The following is a 25,452-nucleotide window of genomic DNA, read 5'->3' on the forward strand; positions in this document are numbered from 1 at the left end:
ATGGGTGAAAAGTGAGTATAAGAGGGGACTGAGGACACACCCCTGTGGGATACCTACATTCAGAATGAAGGTGGAGGCGGTGTGTGCTCCCATTCTGAGTACAAATAGTTCTATTAAAAATACTCCAGTAAAAGCTGAAGTACTGATTCAACTTCTTAAGTAAAAGTAAAAAACCACAGGCAGTTAAATGTACTGAAAGTAAGAAAGTAAAAATTAGCTTTTTGGAGTAGGTTTCTATTTCTGTGCAAAGATAAGTGAACCTTGTGCTATATTAACATAATGATAAATTATATCAGTGATGGGGATACAAACTTTAGACTTTTCAAGACATGTTGAGGAGGTCATTTAGCCATTTAAATCAGCTGTGTTGGATCACGGACACATCTAAAACCTGCAGGACACCAGCCCTTGAGGCCGGTGTTGGACACCTCTGGTTTATGCTGTCTTTTGTCTAGATGGTACAAAGCTGGTATGAAGGTGGAATCTAAGCATCTTCAGCTAAAAATCATTAGAATCTTTGCTACACTTGATGTAACCTAACTCCCACCATGAAACCACAGCCACTGTGTGCCAGTCACACACTGTTCTTTACTTTAAACCCATCAAGGTACAACAAACTAACCAGTTTATCCTTTTATTTAGTATTTTCATCCAGCCTTTAAATAGCAGTCAGTCTACCTCAGTTTGAGTTACAAGAAGTTTGCACAATATGAAAAAACATAATGTCACATATACAGATCTGAGTGCGTGTTTAAGAATTTCCACTCTGGCCTGTACCTACGGTGTTCGCCCCTCTGGGGTGGAGCTTTGGAGACCACACTTGCCTCGACCATCTGTTCCTCGTCACCGATAATCAGCAGGTGTATTTAAGATCAGCATCCCCACCAGTTCTTTGCCATTTTGTCAGGTACCTTATGGTGGTAGCAGGCCTCACAGTAATTCCTTGTTTTTGGGTTATATTTACCTTGTTCTCCTCTCGTTTCATGCAGTCATGCCATATTTCCATACCACACTTACCTTCCTTGTTCACCTCTGGACGGTGATCTCTAACTAAGGTTTTCTTCCAGTCTTGCACCACACTTCTCAGGATTTGCAACTACTCACCAACTTTGCCTGCCTGTCCTCCTATCCAATGGCTCCGCTAACAAAATGGAACTTAGGTTGGATATTGCCTTTGCCCGGACATTCATTTGGAAAGAATCCCTTTCTCTTAACTCAATCGTGTGCAAACCCAAGTAAGCCACAGTCCACACCAGTAGTGCTCTCCCTTGTTCCAAATTGCTCAGGTCAGTAATATCCCTCTCCTCTGTTTCAGTGCCTTTGTCCTCTGAGGCTTGCCATTACGCACAGACACTCCCCATGGCAGTTCCTATGCTCACTGATTCATGTCATTGTAAAGAAAAAAATGTGTAAAATCCTATTTTGCCTCCATTATTGTGTCTTGCACTTGGGTCCACACTGCAATCTGGCCACCTGGCCGTGACACAGACCAAATAACTGATTTAAAAACATGAGAACTTGCATGGATGCTTCAAATTTCCAGTTTATCAAATACCACTGAGCAGTTCTTATTTTTAAATCTAACTTCTCTTTTTCTTTCTTATCCTTTCTCTCTCTCTGAGTGAAGTTAGCTCTCTTTCTTTCCCTGTGAAATACAGCAGCTGGAATTTTAGCAACACACTGTGAGACAGACTGCACACAGTTTGTGTGTTTGCTGATGTTTGTTGTGCTGATAGAAATGCTGCATTTGAAATAACCTCCCACTTAAAAAAATAACCCTCTTTATGCTCACTCCTCTTCAGTAGGGCTAGCTAGATGCTGAACTTGCAACTTATGGACACCTGCAGTCATTCCAGTATTGTGGCAAAAACAAACAAACAAACAGAAGAACACAGTCCCACTTTTCACAACTGACTTTGGTGCACATTATCTCTTTTTATGCAACATCCTATGGTGATAAACAAATGGGAGTGCCATTCATGTTTTACTGTTTAGGCTCAGAACAGTTTGATGTATCAAGACTCACATTGACAAAATAACTCGACTGAAATGCGTCAAATTAAAAGTAATGAGCCTTTTTTAAAAATGTAAGGATTAGAAAGTACAGACATTTGTTTAAAAATGTAAGGAGTAAAAGTAGTCAGAAAAACTACTCAAGTAAAGTACAGTGTAAAGTACCAGGACCCAACACACCATTCTTCAAGTTTTTATTGATTTTGCACACATAACTTTCAAGGTTCAGCATCCACAACAACCAACTTTTCAGCTGGCTGCACACACCTCACTATAAGAAGGAAAAACCTCATTCAATCATCTCCACCTGTCCCTCCAGCCTCCCTGGCACCGCCCCTTGAGCTCACTGCACTGACCCGTCCTTTCAGCTGAGCCAGAGACCACACCTCCACCACATACAGATACCTGAAAACTAAGTACAGTAACAAAGTATTTGTACTTTGTTACGTCTCAAATCTGAAGGCTAGACAGGTTCAGCTGTACCCCGAGCCTATGAAATGAGCCTATGCTTTTGATAAAGCATATAGTTAGAGCTGGACCAGAAGACCCTGAATGCTCCGTTGGTTATGCTGCAATAAGTGTAGGCTGCTGGGGGATTCCCAGGATGCACTGAGTACTTCTTCTTCAGTCATCTTTTTTATTTGCTATGTGTTTATACAGCTCTCCGCTTTTAATTATTAGTTGCTATTAACTCCCTAGCTCTCTTCCACAGTGTGTCTTTGTCCAATCTTCGTCTCCCAGCCACAATCAGTCATAACAGATGGCTGCCCTTTCCCGAGCCTGGTTCTGCTGGAGGCTTTTTCATGTTAAAAGGTAGTTTTTCCTTCCCAATGTCACCAAAGCACTTGGTTATATGGGGTCATATGATTGTTGGAGTTTTTACTGTTTCCTTTGTATTATTATAAGGTCTTTACCTTACAATATAAAGCACCTTGAGATCACTGTTATGATTTGGTGGTACATAAATAAAACTGAATTAAATTGAACTGAATTGAATATAATTGAATATAATTGAATTAATAAGACCTCAATGAGACTTTCACAATGAAAATTGTTGTACATGAATTATATATGCTTTCTCAATGTACATATTGCATGGTGGTGGAACTACAAGAATATTCATTGTGCCTTTATAGCAGATGATAAATGTAAAACTTGATAGTAACAACATACAAAAGTAAACTCAGTTCTTTTGAGACCTAATTTTTTCACAGTATTGCCTAAGTCTGCCATACAAAAGCAACCTCAACTGAAAAGTATTTTAGGCCCTGCCCCTACTCTTTCAATTTCCCTAATGGGTGGTGTGAAAGAATTACCGACACTGCATGCAAATAAAAAGGAATAGCAAAGCAATAAAACCTAATCACTAGGCTCAGGAATCAGGAAGCTGTCATGTGGTCATATTTGCTAACTATTTTTTTCTTACTTATTTTGGTGTATTCCTTTTCTTCTGCTTCATGTTCTTCTCTGTTTCCCTCCTCCTGTCAGTTACTTGGAAAGTTTCATTTGAATGGGATGCACAAGACTGGAGATGTGATTTTAGGAGGACTATTTCAAGTCCACTTTTTTTCAAGCATTCAGGACCTGTCTTTTACCTCACAGTCACAGCAGTCTGTTTGCCATGGGTAAGTCTGGGATGTATATCTGGGGAACAAAAAAAAGAAGAACAAAAAACAAACAAACAGTGAAATCAATGGAAGGGAAATATGAATAATGTAATTTATATCTCTAAATTACACTAAAAAAATACTAATGTTAAAAGATGCACATATCATATTCTTTATTTATTTTTTTCATTAAATATTACTATAATTACTTCTATTAAGTTATTTAGTCAGTATTTACAGAATCTATATTTTTGTAATATGTTTTCCAAGTTTGCTATATTTTTAATAGTAATCTTTCTTGTTTCTTAGTTTTGATGTCTTAGGATTTAGGCAGGCACAAACCATGGCCTTTGCTATTGATGAGATCAACAGAAACTCCAACCTGCTACCTAATGTGACTCTGGGATACACTCTTTATGACAACTGCCTTGAACTTGGAATAGGATTCCGTGCAGCACTGTCATTAGTCAGTGGTCAAGAGGAGAAAATTATATTAAATAATAAATGTGCTGGAAATCCTCCAGTCATAGGGATTGTTGGTGATTCTTCCTCTACACGTTCTATTGCTATCTCCACTGTCTTAGGTTTGTACAGAGTGCCAATGGTAAGTTTTCTACTCATCTATGTAATAGTTCTTCTATTATTTAGATTTTATTGCAAATTTAATGTCACTTTTAAAAACACACTGCAATAACAACTGACAAAGCTAAAGAAAACAAAGGCTTTTAGTAGTTCTAAAATATTCAGTCTGTATCTTTCACAGGTGAGTTATTTTGCCACATGTTCCTGCCTGAGTGACCGTCAAAAGTATCCATCCTTCTTTAGGACGATCCCAAGTGATGCTTTCCAGGTGAAAATATATCAGAAAAATTAAAATAGAAAGACTAAAGTGATTTTCAAGAAGAAAATTCCCATTTAACAACATAATACATAACAACATAAACATATTAAAATCATATTTTGTGTATATACAGCTATATTCTGTTTTGTTCTTGTATAGAGAACATAGCTAAATTGCTGTCAGTGGTGATGACCAAATACTGATATAAGTAAATGAATTTAATATATTTTCACTTAGGTACGTGCTATTATTCAGATCCTAAAACACTTTGGCTGGACTTGGGCAGGTCTGCTGATCAGTGATGATGATTATGGACTTCACGCAGCCAGAGCCTTTCAATCTGAGCTGAGTCTGTCAGGTGAAGGTTGCCTGGCCTATGTTGAAGTTTTGCCCTGGGACAAAGACACAGATGAAATAAGGAGGATAGTGGATGTGATTAAAAAATCCACAGCTCGTGTGGTCATTGTCTTTGCGCATGAGAGTCATATGATCAATCTTATGGAAGAGGTTCTGATTTTAAAACAATTTTGTTTTTACAAGTTACAAAAATCATGTATAATATCTTTGAACAAGTACAGATAAATAATCCTCTAAAGCTAGTCTAGGAGATAAGCAATTACTTTACTGTCATTGTAATGACATTAATAAATCTACAACTTACAATTTCACTTTATAAATTTCTTGTAATACAAATCACAGGTAGTGGCACACAATTTAATAGGGTTGCAGTGGATTGCCAGTGAAGCCTGGACAGCAGCTGCTGTTCTACAAATACCTCAACTTATGCCATACCTGGGTGGTACACTGGGTATTGCAATTCGTCGAGGAGAAATACAAGGGCTCAGGGAATTCCTGTTACAAGTACGTCCCAATCTACCCCACAGCACTAGCTACGGAAGAAGTATGGTGAGGGAACTCTTTACTGTGTGTACTTGCAAGAATTATATATTTTCATAATATATTTTAATTATTTGTGACAAACTGTTTTAAATATATTTCAGGTTACTCAGTTTTGGGAATTTACATTTCAGTGCAGATTTGCACCACCTCCAACAGGTTGGCTGGAAGGTGGTGGAGCAATATGCACTGGAAAAGAAGATCTAGAAAATGCAGACACTGAATTCTTGGAAATTTCGAACCTCCGGCCTGAGTACAATGTGTACAAAGCTGTTTATGCTCTGGCGTATTCCCTTTATGATATGCTACAATGCAAGCCAGGAAGAGGGTCTTTCAGTGGGGACAGCTGTGCCACTCTGCAGTCACTGGAGCCTTGGCAGGTGTGATATCAGTTTACACTCCACCGATGACCTAATTCTTTTACTCTATAATTACTTTCAGAACAGAATTTTACACTGCAGGATTCAGTACAATGCCATGAGAAAAACTCTGCTGAAAATAGCTAAATGAATTTTCTGTACTCAGGACTGAAAGTAATGTTTAATGTCTTTAATTAATTAATAATAATAATTAATATATATAAATATACAAAATTTTTAGTGAAGTGACTTGTTTGATTTCGAGTCAGAATGTAATGAGTTCATATATACAAGTATAATAGATCTTATTTGATTATTAAGTAGCAGTTCCACACAAAATTAATGAATTTAATATACATTCCTTTGTAACAGCTTGTTTATCACTTGGAAAGGGTGAACTTCACCACTTCATTTGGTGATCAAGTGTCATTTGATGAGAATGGCGATGCATTACCAATTTACGATGTGATGAACTGGTTGTGGCTCCCTGATGGAAGCACTGAAGTTCAGAATGTGGGTGAGGTTAAGAGGTCAACTTTCAAAGGTGAAGAACTCATACTTGATGAAGACAAAATATTCTGGAATTTTGAATCCAAAAAGGTTATATATAGTTTTTGTAGACTTATACTGTACATGTGACAAAAGTAAAATAACATTGTAAGATGTAAGATGTAATTTTTTTCATGTAGCCACCTCGATCAGTATGTAGTGAGAACTGTCCTCCTGGTGCCCACATGGTGAGAAGGAAGGGGGAACCCGAATGCTGCTTTGACTGCATCCCTTGTTCTGAGGGAAAAATCACTAACACGAGCGGTACGTTTTATTCTTTCTGCATGATATATTTAATTTCATTATTATGAAAAATAATATGCATTTCATCAATGTTCCCTTTTGTATCAGACTCCTTGGAGTGTACCAGTTGTCCAGAGGATTTTTGGTCAAACCCCAACCGTGACCACTGTATTCCAAAGCAGACAGAATTTCTCTCCTACCATGAGCCTCTGGGTATTTGCTTGACAGCAACCTCATTACTGGGCACATTTGTATGTGCTGTTGTTCTAGGGATCTTCATCTACCATCGCAGAACACCCATAGTGCGTGCCAACAATTCAGAACTTAGTTTCCAGCTATTGCTGTCACTTAAAATGTGTTTCCTGTGTTCACTGCTGTTCATTGGACGACCCAGGCTTTGGACATGCCAACTTAGACATGCAGCATTTGGGATCAGCTTTGTGCTGTGTGTCTCATGCATCCTGGTGAAAACCATGGTTGTTCTGGCTGTGTTCAAAGCCTCCAAGCCAGGAGGGGGAACCAGTCTGAAGTGGTTTGGTGCTATGCAGCAGAGAGGAACAGTTCTGTTTCTTACATCTATTCAGGCAGCCATTTGCACTACCTGGCTTGTCTCTTCCTCTCCAGCTCCACATAAAAATACCCAATACCACAATGATAAGATAGTGTATGAGTGTGCAGTTGGGTCCACTGTTGGTTTTGCAGTGTTATTGGGTTATATTGGCATGCTGGCCTTCCTCAGTTTTCTAATTGCATTCCTGGTAAGGAATCTCCCCGACAGTTTTAATGAGGCCAAGCTCATCACATTCAGCATGCTGATCTTCTGTGCTGTGTGGGTGGCCTTTGTTCCTGCTTATATCAGCTCACCAGGAAAACTTGCAGATGCAGTGGAGGTATTTGCCATCTTGGCTTCAAGTTTTGGACTCTTGATCACACTGTTTGGACCCAAATGTTACATAATCCTGTTGAGACCAGAGATGAACACAAAGAAAGCTGTTATGGGTCGTGGCATTGAGTCATAAAAAGTTCACTAATTTCAAAAGAAAGAAAAGAGAAAAAATTCTCTCTCCAGTTTTTCTCCAGACAGAAAAAAAATGTGTATTTAAATCAATTTTATATTTCTTTTAAATCTTGGCGCTGGTGTCACATGATTGCAAATGCACAAATACTGTGATTCATTCTACTTTCATTTATTTTTTTTAGATGCAGCTAAAGTACACACTAATCTTACTCCTAATATGTAATTACCTACTCGTTGATGCTTACTCGTGAAATTTAACCCCAATTGAAACATACAGATTGTTGATTTTTTTTGTTTATTTAATTTAAAAAAGAATTGTTCCCATGAATCTACATTGAGTAGTGTTCAATTACATCATCCAAACAATTTCTGCATCCTCATGAACTTTGAATCAATCCATTAAAAATACATAGGAGGTGGATCTTCCCCCTTCACCAGCTTGAATAAAGTGGATATCGTGTTTCACCTAATTGCATTTTATGTAAATAAAGAGAGAGTGGGCACACACATAAACACAATTTTTTTTTGACACATTTGAACAGATATTTTTTGATAAACTGGAAAGGTATGCGCTTAGAGAGGTGGCATTTGACTGGGTAAAGAGTTATTTAATAAACAAGTGACAACTTCTGAATCAAACCAATGTTCAATTATCAAAATTTTTGAGCAATGGTTTTCCCACAGAGTTCCATCTGCGTGAATATTGGGCCCAAATCTCATGATCTTTTGTAAATGTGATGATAAATAACGTCAAAATGGAGACTATACCAGATTACATTTTTTTATTATTTTGTAGACTACAAAATCAACTGGAAACTTAAAATAAAATATGTGCAATCAGATGTATCTAGAAGTATTTGTTAAATCATTTAAATCATAAAGCACTTCATATACTGCATGACACAGGAGCCAAGGGGACACAAGAGAGTACACATGAAAGCACAACACAACAACGACACGACACAGAAGACATGACACTCAGGGGAAACATGGCATGACACATAGGGAGGGAAACATGGGAACAGCAGAGGGAAACAAGACACAAGGGCTGACACAAACACACTGAAACACAGACACACAGCAAGGGACACACGATAAAGACACAAGGAGAGTCTAAATGTACAATAAAATAGAATAAACTACTAAATGAATCTTAAATAATAAACCAGAATACAAAAAGACAACCAAACATCAGAAGTTCAAAAAGCTGGGTTACAATGTCCCAGAACCATGACAACCTTGCAATATAAAGTGCCTTGAGTTGACTGTTTGTTGGTGCTGTATAAATAAAACAGATTTTAACTGAGTTGAACAGAATTGAATTGAAAATTGAATTAAAAATCAACTGTGAATAAACATTTGCATCATTTAACTTGTAATGCTGTGTGTGCTGGGTCAAAGACAGTGTTGGGAAGGTTACTTTTAAAATGTATTCTACTACAGATTACAGAATACATGCCCCAAAATGTATTTTGTAACGTATTCCGTTACGTTATTCAATGAGAGTAACGCATTCTGAATACTTTGGTTTACTTTACCAACTAGATTTTTAAATCTTAATATAAAATGAGTAACAGTAGGGTGGACATTAGGTAAGGCTGCACTTTTTGCAGCAATCTCCTATAGAAAACTTCCGTGCATATAAAAGACAAATTTGTACACTTCCAACTCCCTTCTGTGTCCAGTCTTGTCGCTGTGTTTTCTCCCAAGCCTGTCCCAAGCATATAGTTAGGGTCTGCTGGGAGCATCTGGCAGTAATGGCACTTTACAAGATCTTTAATCCCTACCTCCAGCAAAATTTCAACAATCTTGATCTTGATCAACAATCTTCCATGCCTCCATTATTGCAGTTGCTTCACTAAGCTGTAGCTCCAAGTTAGTTGGTAGGTACCAACTAACTGTCCACTATCCATCGATAGTGGAGAGTGGAAAAAAAAGGTGAAGGGCTTTGAGAGCTTGTTTGATATTGTCAGCAAGTCAGACTCATTCTTAATAGGGTTTGGACTTTGCCAGGGACACAGATTTGTATGGACCAGGAAGAAGGTTCTTGCTTTGGTTATTTCAGGCTTTTGTTTCTACTTTCTGCAGATGGTGTGGTTCTGTTGGCCTCATTAGGTTGTGGTCTCAGCTCATACTGGGATGGTTGTCAGCATTGCAGCAAAATTTGAAGTGGAAAGAATGAGAATCAACTACTCCAAGTTAGAGGCAATGGTTTTCAGCTGACAAACCCTGAAGTGCCCAATCTAAGTAAGGGACAAGTTGCTGCCAAAAGTGGAGGAGTTTAATATCTTGGGGTCTTGTTCAAGAGTGTGGACTCACCCTGTCTCTCACTAGTGATAGACAGATTGGGGTCATGTCTGCAGCTATGGTGACACTCCATTGGTGATGAAGAGAGTGGAGAAAGACAGCAAACCTGTTGATTTTGCAAGTCAATCTATGCTGTGACCCTTACCTGACCAAAAGAATGAGACTGCAGATACAAATGGTGAAAATAAGTCTTCTCCAAAGGGGGGCTGTGCTGTCCTTTAGAGATTGGGTGAGGATTATAGTCATTCAAGAGGGACTCAGCCTAGAGCTACTTCTCACCCACATCGAAATAAGCCAGTTTGATTGGTTTAGGAATCTGAATAGGATGCCTCCTTGGTGAGGTGTTAAAGGCATGTTCAGAAAGAGGCTGTAAGACTGTAAATGTTTTGGTCTTCATTCTTACTTTATGTCACTCGATAAATGAAATAATGAATAAAAATAAGTAAATAATAAAACACAAAGAAAAATTTTATGATGTCAATCCTTAAGTGTGTGTGTGTGTGTGTGTGTGTGTGTGTGTGTGTGTGTGTGTGTTTTTTTTGGGGGGGGGGGGTGATAGCTAATTGACTCCTAGTAGTACTTAACTGCATATGGATACAAAAATACAAAAACAATTTCAAGTCTTTTAGGCCCCGCCCACACTTATCCTTCTTCCTTAATGGGTGGTGTGCAAGATTAAACAACACAAAATATCAATAAAAGACAAAGGAAAGGCATTGAAATAAAACCTAATGACTGAGCTCAGGAAATCAGAAAGCTGTTATGGCCTCTTCTTTACAAACCAGTTTGCTCTTGCTTGTTTTGCTATCTTCTTACTTTTCTTTGGTTATATCCTCTTCTCAGTTTTCTCTCTCATGTCAGTTACAGGGACAGTTTGATCTAAATGGGATGTACAAGGCTGGTGATGTGGTTCTAGGGGGACTGTTTCAAATCCACTTCTTTTCAAGTGTTGCTATTCAGTCTTTTACTTCAAAACCACAACAACCTACTTGCAATGGGTAAGTAAGGCTGGGGAAAAAAAGGGAAATGAAAATTAGTGCAAAGGAAATATGAGATTGTAATAGTAGTAACTGTACTTTCTGATTTATTATCATTCAGGATAAATGCATGCATCTTGGTGCATCTATATTGTTTGTCATGAAAATATCTTGTTAATCGTTGTTATTCAGTTTCCTTAATTGTTTATAATGTTTTTTAATAATAAGTAATTTTGCCACATGTTGCAGTAAAGTATCTTGATGAAAATATATTTTTCAGTTAAATTTTTCTTGTCTTAGTGTTTATGCCCTAGGATTTAAGCTCGCACAAACCATGGCCTTTGCTATTGATGAGATCAATAGAAACTCAAACCTGCTACCAAATGTGACTCTGGGGTACACTCTGTATGATAGCTGTCTTGAACTTGGAATTGGATTTCGTGCAGCATTGTCAATGGCCAGTGGTCAAGAAGAGAAAATTATATTAAATAGTACATGTGTTGGAAATCCTCCTGTCATAGGGATTGTGGGTGATTCATCTTCTACAAATTCTATCGCCATTTCCAACGTCTTAGGTTTGTACAGAGTACCTATGGTAAGTTTTCTGCTCAACCATGCAACAGTTTTCTTGGATTATTTTAATTTAATTGCAAATTTAAAGACACTTGAAGTAACATGACAAAGTTAAGACATCTCTACATCAATATCGGTACAATCTGTAGTCTGTATCTTTTAGGTGAGTTATTTTTCCACATGTTCCTGCCTGAGTAACCGTCAAAAATACCCATCATTCTTTAGGACGATCCCAAGTGATGCTTTCCAGGTGAAAATCTGTCAACAATTGTTTTTGTTGTCGACAAAGATGTTTTGGTTAAAGAAATTGCCTACTTTGCAACAATATGCATACAATGATACTAAAATGTTTTTTCAGTTCCAGTTTTACTTTGTTATGAACAAAGCTAATTTGCCACCATAAAGGTGTTATAATTATGTGGAAAATTGTTCATGTCTATGCACTTACACTTAGGTACGTGCTATGATTCAGATTCTGACGCATTTCAGTTGGACTTGGGTTGGTCTGCTTGTCAGTGACGATGATTATGGACTTCACGCAGCAAGATCATTTCAATCTGAGCTGAGTCTGTTAAGTGAAAGTTGCCTGGCCTACACTGAGGTTTTGCCCTGGGACAAAGACACAGATGAACTCAGGAGGATTGTTGATGTGATGAAAAAATCCACAGCTCGAGTTGTTATTGTCTTTGAACATTACAGTCGCATGATAAACCTTATGGAAGAGGTTTGGCTTTAAAACAATCCAATTATTATTAATTGCAAAGGTCTGCATCATTGTTTTGTGTAAAACATTTGATACATCATTATTTGAATGATTACAGAAAATTGTTCATGCAGAATTCATTTAAAGGTGAATAATAGCTTAAATAGCATGATAATGTCACTAATCAAGTTATAGTTACAATATCTTTTCATAGAATATGGTGTAATCTAATTCACAGGTAGTGAGGCAAAATGTAACTGGCCTACAATGGATGGCCAGTGAAGCCTGGACAGCAGCTGTTGTGCTCCAAACACCTCAGCTTATGCCATACCTGTGTGGTACACTGGGTATCGCTATTCGTCGAGGCGAGATACCAGGACTCAGGGAATTCCTGTTACAAATACGTCCTGACTTACATCACAATAACAGCTATGGAAATAGTATGGTGAGAGTTTAAGCTTTTAATGTACTAGTTGCAACAATTTCCATCACTTGTAAAAAACAATAAAAAATTATTTCAGGTGAACCAGTTTTGGGAATTCACATTTCAGTGTAGATTTGCACCAGCTCCAGCAAGCTTGCTGGAAGGTGAAGGTGCAATATGTACTGGACAGGAAGATCTAGAAAATGTGGACAATGAATTCTTGGACGTTTCCGACCTGCGGCCTGAGTATAATGTGTACAAAGCTGTTTATGCACTGGCATATTCCCTTGATGACATGCTGCGGTGCAAGCCAGGAAGAGGGCCTTTCAGTGGGAACAGCTGTGCCACTTTGCAGTCACTGGAGCCTTGGCAGGTGTGATATCATTTTACATTCTGTTTATAAATTCTTTCCTTTATAATTACTTTCAGGATAGAATTTACCACATAGAACTAAATACAATGTGATAATATTGACTATTAAAAAGCTGGTGTGAGCTAAATGGATTTTACATACTCCCAGTTTTGGAGTTGTGGAGTTGTGGAGTGACATTTAATCTAGTGACACTGGAAAAGTGCATGGCGTGTGTGATTAAGACGCTCTGTATGGACCTTTTCCCCCTCCTATCCATGGATCCCTGGATATCCCAACCCCCACACTTTGGATATATATCTTACATGGTGATTGTAAATAAATTTTTCATTTGTTCTTTCAGTCACTACCTATGGCCACGAGCTGTGGGTAGTGACCGAAAGAATGAGATCGCGGATACAAGCGGCAGAAATGAGCTTCCTCCGAAGGGTGGCTGGCCTCTCCCTTAGAGATAGGGTGAGAAGTTCGGCCATCCGGGAGGGGCTCGGAGTAGAGCCGCTGCTGCTCCACATCGAAAGGAGCCAGCTGAGGTGGTTCGGGCATCTGACAAGGATGCCCCCTGGGCGCCTCCTGGGTGAGGTGTTCCAGGCATGTCCCACCGGGAGGAGGCCCCGGGGCAGACCCAGGACACGCTGGAGAGATTATATCTCTCGGCTGGCCTGGGAACACCTTGGTGTTCCCCCGGATAAGCTGGAGGAGGTGGCTGGGGAGAGGGAGGTCTGGGCCTCTTTGCTTAGGCTGCTGCCCCCGCGACCCGGCCTCGGATAAAGCGGATGAAGATGGATGGATGGATGGATGGACTTTTCATTTGAAGAACTTCGGGTCTGAGTCAATTGAGTTAGTTTGGTATGCTGACACCCACAAAAAATTAGCAGTTAATATATTTAGATCAGAAGCTTGTATTTATAAAGCATTACTAGCGATGTAATATAGGGTTAGGTGGGGATGGGGACGGGGCATGGTATGTGGTGCTGCTGCCAGAAGGCTGACATACCGAAGCTGCATCAGCTCATCACGCCTCCTCTGCATTTAAGTCTGTACTGGGTCCTGACTGAAGTTATTGTCGTTGTGGCAGCCGGCAGCTGGAAAAGCTGCAGCTGAGTATTATAAAAACAGAAACTAGAAATAAAAGTGTGACAATGTGGTCGGGTCAGCTATGCATCGTTTACAGTGGTATCAAAACCCAGTATTGGGGCATGGTGGAACCGCGACCGGGCCAGCCAGGTTGTGGTGGCCAAGCTCCCGTCTACGCAGAGGGAGCAGGTAGCGATGTTTCACCGGCAGTTGAAACAGCTGTAGGACAGATCCCACTGCCGGATGCAGTTGATAGAGAGTCTGGCAGCTCAGATCGGGTCCTTACCACTGCTGCCGCTGCCCTTACTGACGTCCCTCGCCGCATGTGAGTGGCTGGTGTCCAATCTGTTCTGGCACCATACTGGTCCTCAGGGTGAGACCCGGCAAGACACACCCTAACTCCGCACCTGTACCCACTCCTTTGGTGGGAGCGGCTAGTGCCCAGCAGATGTCTTTACCCATTCCACTTTTACCACCTGCTCACTTACCTGCTCAACCCGACCCGGTGGACATGGGGGTATGTGGCGGGGCATGATTTGTGGCGCCGCTGCAGGGAGGCTGACACAACAGAGCTGCAGCAGCTCATCACGCCTCCATTGCATTTAAGTCTGTACTGGGTCTTGACTGAAGTTGTTATCGTTGTTGTGTATGTGTGGCTGGCAGATGGAAAGCTAGAGCTGAGGTTTGAAAAACAGCTACTGGAAATAAAAGTGTTTAAATAAGTGACAATATGTCTGCCATGCATAATTTACAGGGTGCCACTGTTTGCACTGTGAAAAGTAATTTACTTGTTATGCATCCTTTTTTAAAAGCTTGTTTATTACTTGGAAAGAGTGAACTTCACCACTCCATTTGGCGATCAAGTGTCATTTGATGAGAATGGTGATGCATTGCCAATTTATGATGTGATGAACTGGTTGTGGCTCCCTGATGGAAGCACTAAAGTTCAGAATGTGGGTGAGGTTAAAAGGTCAACTTTCAAAGGTGAAGAACTCATACTTGTTGAAGACAAAATCTTCTGGAACTTTGAATCCAAAAAGGTTAGATGTTTTGTTTTTTTTAGATTTAACTTTGCCACATGTCTAGTATATATCAGTGTAAAGCCTAATATTTAATTTCATCCTATAGCCACCTCAATCAGTATGTAGTGAGAGCTGTCCTCCTGGTACCCACATGGTGAGAGAGAAGGGGAAACCCCAGTGCTGTTTTGACTGTGTTCCTTGTTCTGAAGGAAAAATTACTAATAAGAGCAGTACGTATTTTTCTTTTTGCATGACATATTTAATTTCATTATTATGAAAAATAATAATAATAATAATAATAATAATAATAATAATAATAATAATAATATGCATTTCACCAATGTTCCCTTTTGTATCAGACTCCTTGGAGTGCACCAGTTGTCCAGAGGATTTTTGGTCAAACCCCCAGCGTGACCACTGTATTCCTAAGAAGACAGAGTTCCTCTCCTATCTTGACCCTCTGGGTATTTGTTTGACAACAACATCACTGCTGGGAGTATTTATATGTGCTGTTGTTCTGGGGATCTTCATTTATTATCGCAGAACACCTATAGTACGTGCCAACAATTCAGAACTTAGTTTCCAGCTATTAGTGTCACTTAAGTTGTGTTTCCTGTGTTCATTGCTGTTTATCGGGCGACCTAGGCTGTGGACATGCCAACTCAGACACGCAGCATTTGGGATCAGCTTTGTGCTGTGTGTCTCATGCATCTTAGTAAAAACCATGGTTGTTCTGGCTGTGTTCAAAGCCTCCAAGCCAGGAGGGGGAACCAGTTTGAAGTGGTTTGGTGCTATGCAGCAGAGAGGAACAGTTCTATTTCTGACATCTATTCAGGCAGCCATCTGCACTACCTGGCTTGTCTCTTCCTCTCCAACTCCACATAAAAACACCCAATACCACAATGATAAGATAGTGTATGAGTGTGCAGTTGGGTCCACTGTTGGTTTTGCAGTGTTATTGGGCTATATTGGCATGCTGGCTTTCCTCAGTTTTCTAATTGCATTCCTGGTGAGGAATCTCCCTGATAGTTTTAATGAGGCCAAGCTCATCACATTCAGCATGCTGATCTTCTGTGCTGTGTGGGTGGCCTTTGTTCCTGCTTATATCAGCTCACCAGGAAAACTTGCAGATGCAGTGGAGGTGTTTGCCATTCTTGCCTCAAGTTTTGGTCTTTTGATCACACTGTTTGGACCCAAATGTTACATAATCCTGTTGAGACCAGAGATGAACACAAAGAAAGCTGTTATGGCCCGTGGCATTGGATCATAAAAAGTCAGCTAATTTCAAAAGAAAGAAAAGCACATTATCTCTTTGTAGTACAGACAGAAAAAAATAATAAAAATCCTATATTTAAATGAAGTTAATATTCCTTTTAAATGTCTGTGCTGGTGTTAAATGACTGCAAATGTGCAGATATCTTGATTTATTCTACTTTGTTTTTCATGATACAGTTGAAAAATAGAAGAAAATGAAATTAAATATTGCTCCTATAAACATATACTGACTTGTGTTTATTGCATCTTCCAAGAAATTTCTATATTCTCATAAGCTTTGACTTAATTTATTAAAAATACATCAGAGGGGGATGTTCCACCTTCACCATCCTGCATACAGTGGACATCGTCGTTCACATAATAGAGACTGGCTACACACGTAAACACAAAACATTGTATCGATCAAAGAAAGTACACAGCCAGAGCTTTTATCAACTTCAATTCAATTTGATTCAATTCAATTTTATTTATATAGCGCCAAATCACAAAAAGGTTGCCTCAAGGCATTGGTTGGGAAGGTGCACATGGGTAAATATTGGGCCCAAAACTCACGATGTTGTATAAAATGATGTAGAGCATTAGATATATTACAGTTCAATTTATTTTTGGATGACACGTTTTATGTCATGGAGAGCATAAACAGCACTTTTTGGAGATCCTCACAAAATTTGACTCAACTAGAATGATTGTTAGATAAAAGAAATTATCACTGATTTTAAGCAAAACAAAATTTATGATAATTGGAAATTCTAGGACAGGCATGGATGTAAATGTGATGATAAACAGAGATAGAGAGTATACCAGATTTTTTTGTAGACTATAAAATCAACTAGAAACGTCAAATAAAATATGTACAATCAAAATGGTCAAGAAGCATTTGTTAAATTATTTAAATCATAAATCACTTCATATACTTTACTGTTCTCTTATATTGTCAACGTTACATTGTTGTGTAGAAGTGGTGTGCAGGGACTTTTACAGAAAGGCGAGCAGAGACAGCTGCTTTATGATAGTGCTGTTTAGGATTTAAGGGACAGAGAGCTTCATTTTAGGATGTTTTAATTTGTATTTTCTTTTAGATTTTATAAGACAATGAGTATTTGTGGAGGGAGAAGGTTAAATACTGGCAGCCTGCCACAAGAAATATTGACCATAGTGACCAGAGAGCATTAAGGGGCAGAGAGGAGGATGTTACTCTCAATGTTGTTGCCACATTTCGCTGCCAATAAAGTTACACAATTACACAGCATATTCGGATTTATTATTATATTTACAACATACCACAGTTTTTGCCTTGTCATTTTATTTTGTTGTATTCATCCGCGACACCTTAAAGGCCAGTCCGTGAAAATATTGTCACGGTTGGCGACCGCTGATTTAGACCAGGAACCACGACCTTCCCCAGTCGCCCAAACCCGTGACAGGTCATCACCCTCCTCCCCCTCCCTTTCTCCCTCCTCCCCACACCTGAAATTCAATGAGGAGATAATGGAGCGTGTCAATGCTGGGCTCTGGTCTGCCCCCCCGGCTCAATCCCTTTACGTGCGCAATTGTGCATTGCAAGCATTTGGTCTCTGCGCACATAAAATCTGCGTTGTGCACAGAAAAAAAAAATCTAACTTGAATTGAAATTAAAATTAATACTTTAACAATTTTGTTTTGCTGTGTTAGTCAGTAAGTGACTGGCTGCTCCCGTATGGGATTAGAACAATGCCACCTTATCCCATAGTCCAGCCAATAATGTGATTCATATTCGTATATACACAGCTAATCAATGTCGTTGACAGGCTATGACAGCGTCCTTATGTGCCAACACCGGTGTTTTAGCTAGCAAAGCGGTGTGACTGATATGGAGTGAAGTTAATGACAACGTGTACAACTACTGGAGATATGAGCATGACAGACGGAACAATTGATGGAAAAAGTGTGGACTTTATACCAGTTTTTAAATTGTGTTGATAGGCCACGTAAAACCAGAGTTATGATAAAAATATATGCAATGTTTGGTTTTCTTTCTGAGAACTATCGTTGTTTATATTTACTGTGGGAAGAAACGGTAAAAACGGCGTTATGCCTGTGAGCAAAAACAAAACCAAAAAATCAAAAAATGATATGGCAAAATGGCATTTAGTTGTTTAGGAAAGGGGGAAGTTTTAGGAGTGACGGCGGTGTTCTGAGATGTGAGAGATTTGCAATGTTTAGTGCAAATCTTGTGTACCGTAGTTAGTGTGTAGTGTAGTCAATAGTTTTCTTGTGTGCGTCAGAACAATGAGGCCACTGCTGAATGTTACAGGTGTTACAGGAGTGATAGATCTCCTGTTGTCAGGCCTGCAGGTATCAGGCTTGTGATGTTCTCCTTTATCTCATAGTGGACAGAAATAATTTTTGGAGTGGCATAAATAATTTGTGTGGCATCAAATTTGATGCAGAACAGCTGATTGTTCTGTCAATAGTTTGAAATACCTAAAAACGCCTTGGCTGCATTTTTAGGTAAACAGCTGCAAAAAACTTTGTTGTTTGCATTACTCAGTTACTTTTTTAAAGAAGTAACCATATAATTAATTGCTAAGTTCAAGTTATTTTTAACTTCCAATAGTGTTAACATACTACACAGGTTATGAACAAGATTTTTTTAAATTTTCATTGTAAGTGGGCTAAAGAAGTTCATTAAAAGTAGTCTAACATAAATGTAAATGCAGTAATTTGATTATTTTAATAAACCATGTAACTTGGATGGATTCGATGCTGGCGTGACCACAGTGCATACGCCTAATGTTGCTCACAGTGGTTCAAGGGACCGCTCAGGGAGTTTGTGTGTTCGCTCAGATAAATGAAAAACTAGAGGGAACATTGTGAACAACTGCTCGACTTCCATAAAAGTTTGGAAGTTTGCCCTGTTCTACCCCTGAACTAGGCCATCCCTTGGACTGTCCCTCAATTCTGCTTTGCCCTCAGGACACTCTTCCCCACTAGCGTCTCCCCTTGCCCTTTGCAATCAGCTACCTACCCATACACTGGATTTTTTGACACCTCAATTGTTTTATTTTCTGTTTCAACTCAATTTTAATAATAAGAATAATTTTAATATGGCCTTTTTGAACATGAACCTGTAACAGTCCCTTTTCAGCCACCAGTTTGTAACAGCAGTCTTCTGAGGAAGAAGCGGCTAGCAGGTCCAGCGGGCATGTGGTGCAGAGGTTAGCCGGATAACTCGAGGCCAGTCAGTTAAATCGAACAACAGATCTTTGTTTGATGTCAGCAACATAAGGACATACAAGCCAGGGCTCCATGGCTCTACTCCAGCTGTACATACATTTGGTAGGATGGGTAGGCGCCTGTGCCGGCCTGTTAAAATGGCAGCATGTAATGGCTCCCACAGAATACTCACACACCCAGTAAGAGACTCCCCCAGCTACTACAATAGCAGGACAACCCCCCCCCCCTCTAGTGGTGCTATAACACAATAAGTGTTGTTATAAACCTTGGTATAAATTGAATACGATTTTATGTGACTTGGGCTTCATTCTTCCTTTATGACACTTATAAACACAAAAATAAATAAACAGAACACAAAAATGTTACTCTTCAGCGATTTTTTTGCTGATAACTAATTAACTCACAGTAGTAAATAATTAAGTTACTGGATAGAAAAACAAAATGTCTCAAATGGCAAGTCATTTAGGCCCCACCCATACTCACCCTTCTTCCTTAATGGTTGGTGTGCAAGATTAAACAACACAAAATGTCAATAAAAGAGAATGACATAGAAATAAAACCTAATGACTGGGATCAGTGATTCAGAAAGCTGTCATGAGAACCAATTTGCTCTTGCTTGTTTTGCTGTCTTGCTACTTTACCTCGGTCATATCTTTTTCTCAGTTTTCTCTCTCATGTCAGTTACAGGGACAGTTTGATCTAAATGGGATGTACAAGACTGGAGATGTGGTTCTAGGGGGACTGTTTCAAATCCACTTCTTTTCAAGTGTTGCTATTCAGTCTTTTACTTCACAACCACAACAGCCTACTTGCAGTGGGTAAGTATGACAGGAAAACAGCATAGAAAAAGAAAAAAAAGAAATGAAAACTATTGTTATGGAAATATGGGTTTTTAATTCATGCCTAAGGTAACTGTACTTTTCAGTTTAAAATCGTTCAGGATAAATGCATGTATCTTGAATTATAAATTTATATTTGTTCATCAAAATATCCTGTTAATTGTTATTCAGTTTCTTTATTTGCCTATGAAAATAAGTAATTTTGCCACATGTTAAGTATCTTAGATAATTATCTATGTTGAGGAAAATGTATTTTTTCAATAATTAACCTTTTCTTGTCTTAGTGTTTATGCCCTAGGATTTAAGCTCGCACAAACCATGGCCTTTGCTATTGATGAAATCAACAGAAACTCAAACCTGCTACCTAATGTGACTGTGGGATATACTCTCTATGATAGCTGCCAAGAACTTGGAATTGGATTCCGTGCAGCATTATCATTAGCCAATAGTCAAGAAGAGAAAATTATATTAAATGATACATGTTCTGGAAATCCTCCAGTCATAGGGATTGTGGGTGATCCGTCCTCTACACCTTCTATTGCCATCTCCAGCGTCTTAGGTTTGTACAGAGTACCTATGGTAAGTTTTCTGCTTGACCATGTAACAGTTTTCTTTGATTGTTTTCATTTAATAGCAAATGTAGAACCACTTGTACAAAGCAATGCATGACAAAGTTAAAAAAAATGTTGGATATCACTGCATATAGTCTCTATTTTTAACAGGTGAGTTATTTTGCCACATGTTCCTGCCTGAGTGACCATCAAAAGTATCCATCCTTCTTTAGAACGATCCCAAGTGATGCTTTCCAGGTGAAAATCTGTCAACAAAGTTAAAATGGAAAAGCTAATGAATTCTGGTTAAAGAAATTACCTGCTTTGCAACAATATACTTTTCAGTTACAGTTTTTTTGTATGAGAAAAAGCTAAATTGTGACCATAAAGCTGTGGTGTGCATTGGAAACTGATGCAAAAATAATCATGTGGAAAATTGTTCTTGTTTCTTCATTTACTCTTAGGTACGTGCTATGATTCAGATTCTAAAACACTTTGGCTGGACTTGGGTAGGTCTGCTTGTCACTGATGACGATTATGGACTTCATGCAGCCAGATCCTTTCAGTCTGAGCTGAGTCTTTCGGGTGAATCTTGCCTGGCCTACACCGAGGTTTTGCCCTGGAGCAAAGACACAGATGAACTCAGGAGGATTGTTGATGTGATGAAAAAATCCACAGCTCGGGTTGTCATTGTCTTTGAACATTACAGTCGCGTGATAAATCTTATGGAAGAGGTTTGGCTTTACAAATCTTTAATTATTACTAGTTTCATAGGTCTGAATCACAAAAGTATATTGTGTGAAACATGTATTACATCCTATTTGAATGAGTACAGAAAACCAATCATTCAGTTGAAGATGAATAATGACTTCAATTGCATGATAATGTCACTAAAGAAGTTGTAGTTACAATATCACTTCATAGATGGTGTAGGTGTATGTATGCTATTAGGTTTAATCTAATTCACAGGTAGTGAGGCAAAATCTAACTGGCATACAGTGGATGGCCAGTGAAAGTTGGACAGTAGCAGTACCTGATGTGCTCCAAAAACCTCAACTTATGCCATACCTGGGTGGTACACTGGGCATCGCTATTCGTCGAGGAGAAATACCAGGGCTCAGGGAATTCCTGTTACAAATACGTCCTGATCGACATCACAACAATAGCTATGGAAATAGCATGGTGGGAGTTTAACTTTTTAATATACTAGTTGGAAGAATCATATATTTTCATGATGTGTAAAAAAATATATTAAAATATTTCAGGTGAACCAGTTTTGGGAATTTGCCTTTCAGTGCAGATTTGCACCAGCTCCAGCAGGCTGGCTGGAAGGTGGAGGTGCAATATGCACCGGACAGGAAGATCTGAAAAATGTGGACAATGAGTTCTTGGACGTTTCCGACCTGCGGCCTGAGTATAATGTGTACAAAGCTGTTTATGCACTGGCATATTCGCTTGATGAAATGCTGCGGTGCAAGCCAGGAAGAGGGCCTTTCAGTGGGAACAGCTGTGCCACTTTGCAATCACTGGAGCCTTGGCAGGTGTGATATCATTTTACACTCTGTTTATAAATTCTTTGCTTTAAAATTACTTTCAGGATAGAATTTACCACAGAATTTAACATGTAGGATTAAATACAATGTGATAATATTAACTATGAAAAAGCTGGAGTGAGCTCAACAGATTTTCCGCACTCCCCCCAAAAATTAGCAGTTGATATATTTAGATCAGAGGCATGTATGCATGAATCATTACTAGTGATGTAATATTCTATTTGACTATTTAATACTGGATGCCATACTAGGTAACTTTTCACCTCAGTGTGAAAAGTAATTTATTTATTATACTTTCCTTTTTAACAGCTTATTTATTACTTGGAAAGAGTGAACTTCACCACTCCATTTGGTGATCAAGTGTCATTTGATGAGAATGGTGATGTGGAGCCAATTTATGATGTGATGAACTGGTTGTGGCTCCCTGATGGAAGCACTAAAGTTCAAAGTGTGGGTGAAGTTAAGGGGTCAGGTGAAGGTGAAGAACTCATACTTGATGAAAACAGAATCTTCTGGAACTTTGAATCGAAAAAGGTTAGATATGAGTTTTAAAAGTTAACTTTTGGCATATGTCCAGTATATATCAGTGTAAAAGCTAATTAACTCATAGCAAAGCTATTTAATTTCATCCTATAGCCACCTCAATCAGTGTGTAGTGAGAGCTGTCCTCCTGGTACCCACATGGTGAGAGAGAAGGGGAAACCCCAATGCTGTTTTGACTGCATCCCTTGTTCTGAAGGAAAAATCACTAATAAGAGCAGTACGTATTTTTCTTTTTGCATGACATATTTAATTTCATTATTATGAAGAATAATATGCATTTCACCAATGTTCCCTTTTGTATCAGACTCCTTGGAGTGTACCAGTTGTCCAGAGGATTTTTGGTCAAACCCCCAGCGTGACCACTGTATTCCTAAGAAGACAGAGTTTCTATCCTATCATGACCCTTTGGGCATTTGTTTGATGGCAACCTCCTTACTGGGAACATTTATATGTGCTGTTGTTCTGGGGATCTTTATCTGCCATCGCACAACACCTATAGTTCGTGCCAACAATTCAGAACTTAGTTTCCAGCTATTAGTGTCACTTAAGTTATGTTTTCTTTGTTCATTGCTGTTTATCGGACGACCCAGGCTATGGACATGCCAACTCAGACACGCAGCATTTGGGATCAGCTTTGTGCTTTGTGTCTCATGCATCTTAGTAAAAACCATGGTTGTTCTGGCTGTGTTCAAAGCCTCCAAGCCAGGAGGGGGAACCAGTTTGAAGTGGTTTGGTGCAATGCAGCAGAGAGGAACAGTTCTGTTTCTTACATCTATTCAGGCAGCCATCTGCACTACCTGGCTTGTCTCTTCCTCTCCAACTCCACATAAAAACACCCAATACCACAATGATAAGATAGTGTATGAGTGTGCAGTTGGGTCCACTGTTGGTTTTGCAGTGTTATTGGGCTATATTGGCATGCTGGCTTTCCTCAGTTTTCTAATTGCATTCCTGGTGAGGAATCTCCCTGATAGTTTTAATGAGGCCAAGCTCATCACATTCAGCATGCTGATCTTCTGTGCTGTGTGGGTGGCCTTTGTTCCTGCTTATGTCAGCTCACCAGGAAATCTTGCAGATGCAGTGGAGGTGTTTGCCATCCTGGCTTCAGGTTTTGGACTTTTGATCACACTGTTTGGACCCAAATGTTACATAATCCTGTTGAGACCAGAGTTGAACACAAAGAAAGCTGTTATGGGTCGTGGCGTTGAGTCATAAACAGTTCACTATTTTCAAAAGAATGGAGAGAGAAACTTTTCTCTTTTCAGTTTTTCTCCAGACAGAAAAAAAAATGTGTATTTAAATTAATTTTATATTTCTTTCAAATCTTGGCGCTGGTGTCACATGATTGCAAATGTACAAATATTGTGATTCATTCTACTTTCATTTATTTTTTAAGATGCAGCTAACGTACACACTAATCTTACTCTTAATATGTAATTACCTACTCGTTGATGTTTATTCGTGAAATTTAACCCGAATTTAAACATACAGATTTTTTTGTTTATTTAATTTAAAAAAAAAATTGTTCCTATGAATCTTAATTGATTAGTGTTCAATTACATCATCCAAACAATTTTTGCATCCTCATGAACTTTGAATGAATCCATTAAAAATACATAGGACATGGATCTTCCCCCTTCACCAGCTTGAATAAAGTGGATATCGTTTTTCACCTAATTGCATTTTATGTAAATAAAGAGAGAGCGGGCACACACATAAACACAAAAAAATTAACAGGAAGAAAATTTTTGACACATTTGAACAGATAGTTTTTGATAAACTGGAAAGGTATGCGCTTAGAGACGTGGCATTGGACTGGGTAAAGAGTTTTTTAATAAACAAGTGACAACTTATGAATCAAACCAATGTTCAATTATCAAAATTTTTGAGCAATGGTTTTCCCACAGAGTCCCATCTGCGTGAATATTGTAAACATTTGCATCATTTAACTTGTAATGCTGTGTGTGCCGGGTCCTTTGTCACCCGAAGAAGGTTCTTGCTTTGGTCATTTCAGGCTTTTGTTTCTACTTTCTGCAGTTGATGTAGTTCTGTTGGCCTCATTAGGTTGTGGTCTCAGCTCATACTGGGGTGGTTGTCAGCATTGCAACAAAATTTGAAGTGGAAGGAATGAGAATCAACTACTCCAAGTTACAGGCAATGGTTTTCAGCTGACAAACCCTGAAGTGCCCAATCTAAGTAAGGGACGAGTTGCTGCCAAAAGTGGAGGAGTTTAACTCTTTAAAGCCGGTTGGATCGGACACGCTCCATTTTGCGTAACTATTTTTAAATTCTGGTAGCACTGCAACCACGTAAGCTAGCGCAATAATTTTTTTTGCATATGAAACCAGAAGAGTTGTACTTACATCTTATGCCATCAGCTTGTCCTAGGTCACAGTTTCCTTCCACATATAGCTTTGCAAAAACTGAATAAAAAGCACTTGCAGCAACAAAAACATAATATTCCAGAAACACGCTTTGCCGATCCGATCAGCTGTTCA

General features: G+C 39.0%; 3 protein-coding genes across 3 annotated transcripts; all 3 read left to right on the plus strand.

Moving 5' to 3' along the window:
- The first annotated feature begins 3,450 nt into the window (after positions 1-3,450).
- Positions 3,451-7,528, plus strand: LOC146654286 (extracellular calcium-sensing receptor-like). The gene is made up of 9 exons (XM_085429311.1): positions 3,451-3,638; positions 3,930-4,224; positions 4,384-4,470; positions 4,699-4,968; positions 5,161-5,367; positions 5,463-5,738; positions 6,090-6,317; positions 6,407-6,530; positions 6,618-7,528. The coding sequence occupies exons 1-9, from the start codon at positions 3,529-3,531 to the stop codon at positions 7,526-7,528; spliced, it is 2,508 nt and encodes an 835-aa protein (XP_085285437.1). The 5' UTR covers positions 3,451-3,528.
- A 3,194-nt stretch (positions 7,529-10,722) lies between these two features.
- On the plus strand, positions 10,723-16,247 carry LOC146654287 (extracellular calcium-sensing receptor-like). The gene is made up of 9 exons (XM_085429312.1): positions 10,723-10,832; positions 11,112-11,406; positions 11,548-11,634; positions 11,839-12,108; positions 12,326-12,532; positions 12,609-12,884; positions 14,768-14,995; positions 15,084-15,207; positions 15,337-16,247. The coding sequence occupies exons 1-9, from the start codon at positions 10,723-10,725 to the stop codon at positions 16,245-16,247; spliced, it is 2,508 nt and encodes an 835-aa protein (XP_085285438.1).
- Positions 16,248-20,176: 3,929 nt separating this feature from the next.
- LOC146654288 (extracellular calcium-sensing receptor-like) lies at positions 20,177-24,169 on the plus strand. Its single transcript, XM_085429313.1, has 9 exons — positions 20,177-20,286; positions 20,592-20,886; positions 21,030-21,116; positions 21,323-21,592; positions 21,828-22,040; positions 22,124-22,399; positions 22,721-22,945; positions 23,048-23,171; positions 23,259-24,169. Exons 1-9 carry the CDS (start codon positions 20,177-20,179, stop codon positions 24,167-24,169), a joined length of 2,511 nt encoding a protein of 836 aa, XP_085285439.1.
- Positions 24,170-25,452: the final 1,283 nt, after the last annotated feature.

Source organism: Rhamphochromis longiceps, linkage group LG14, assembly GCF_057381845.1.
Source record: "Rhamphochromis longiceps isolate RC_006_pf linkage group LG14, R_longiceps_female_GT1.1, whole genome shotgun sequence".
NCBI classification, from domain to species: domain Eukaryota; kingdom Metazoa; phylum Chordata; class Actinopteri; order Cichliformes; family Cichlidae; genus Rhamphochromis; species Rhamphochromis longiceps.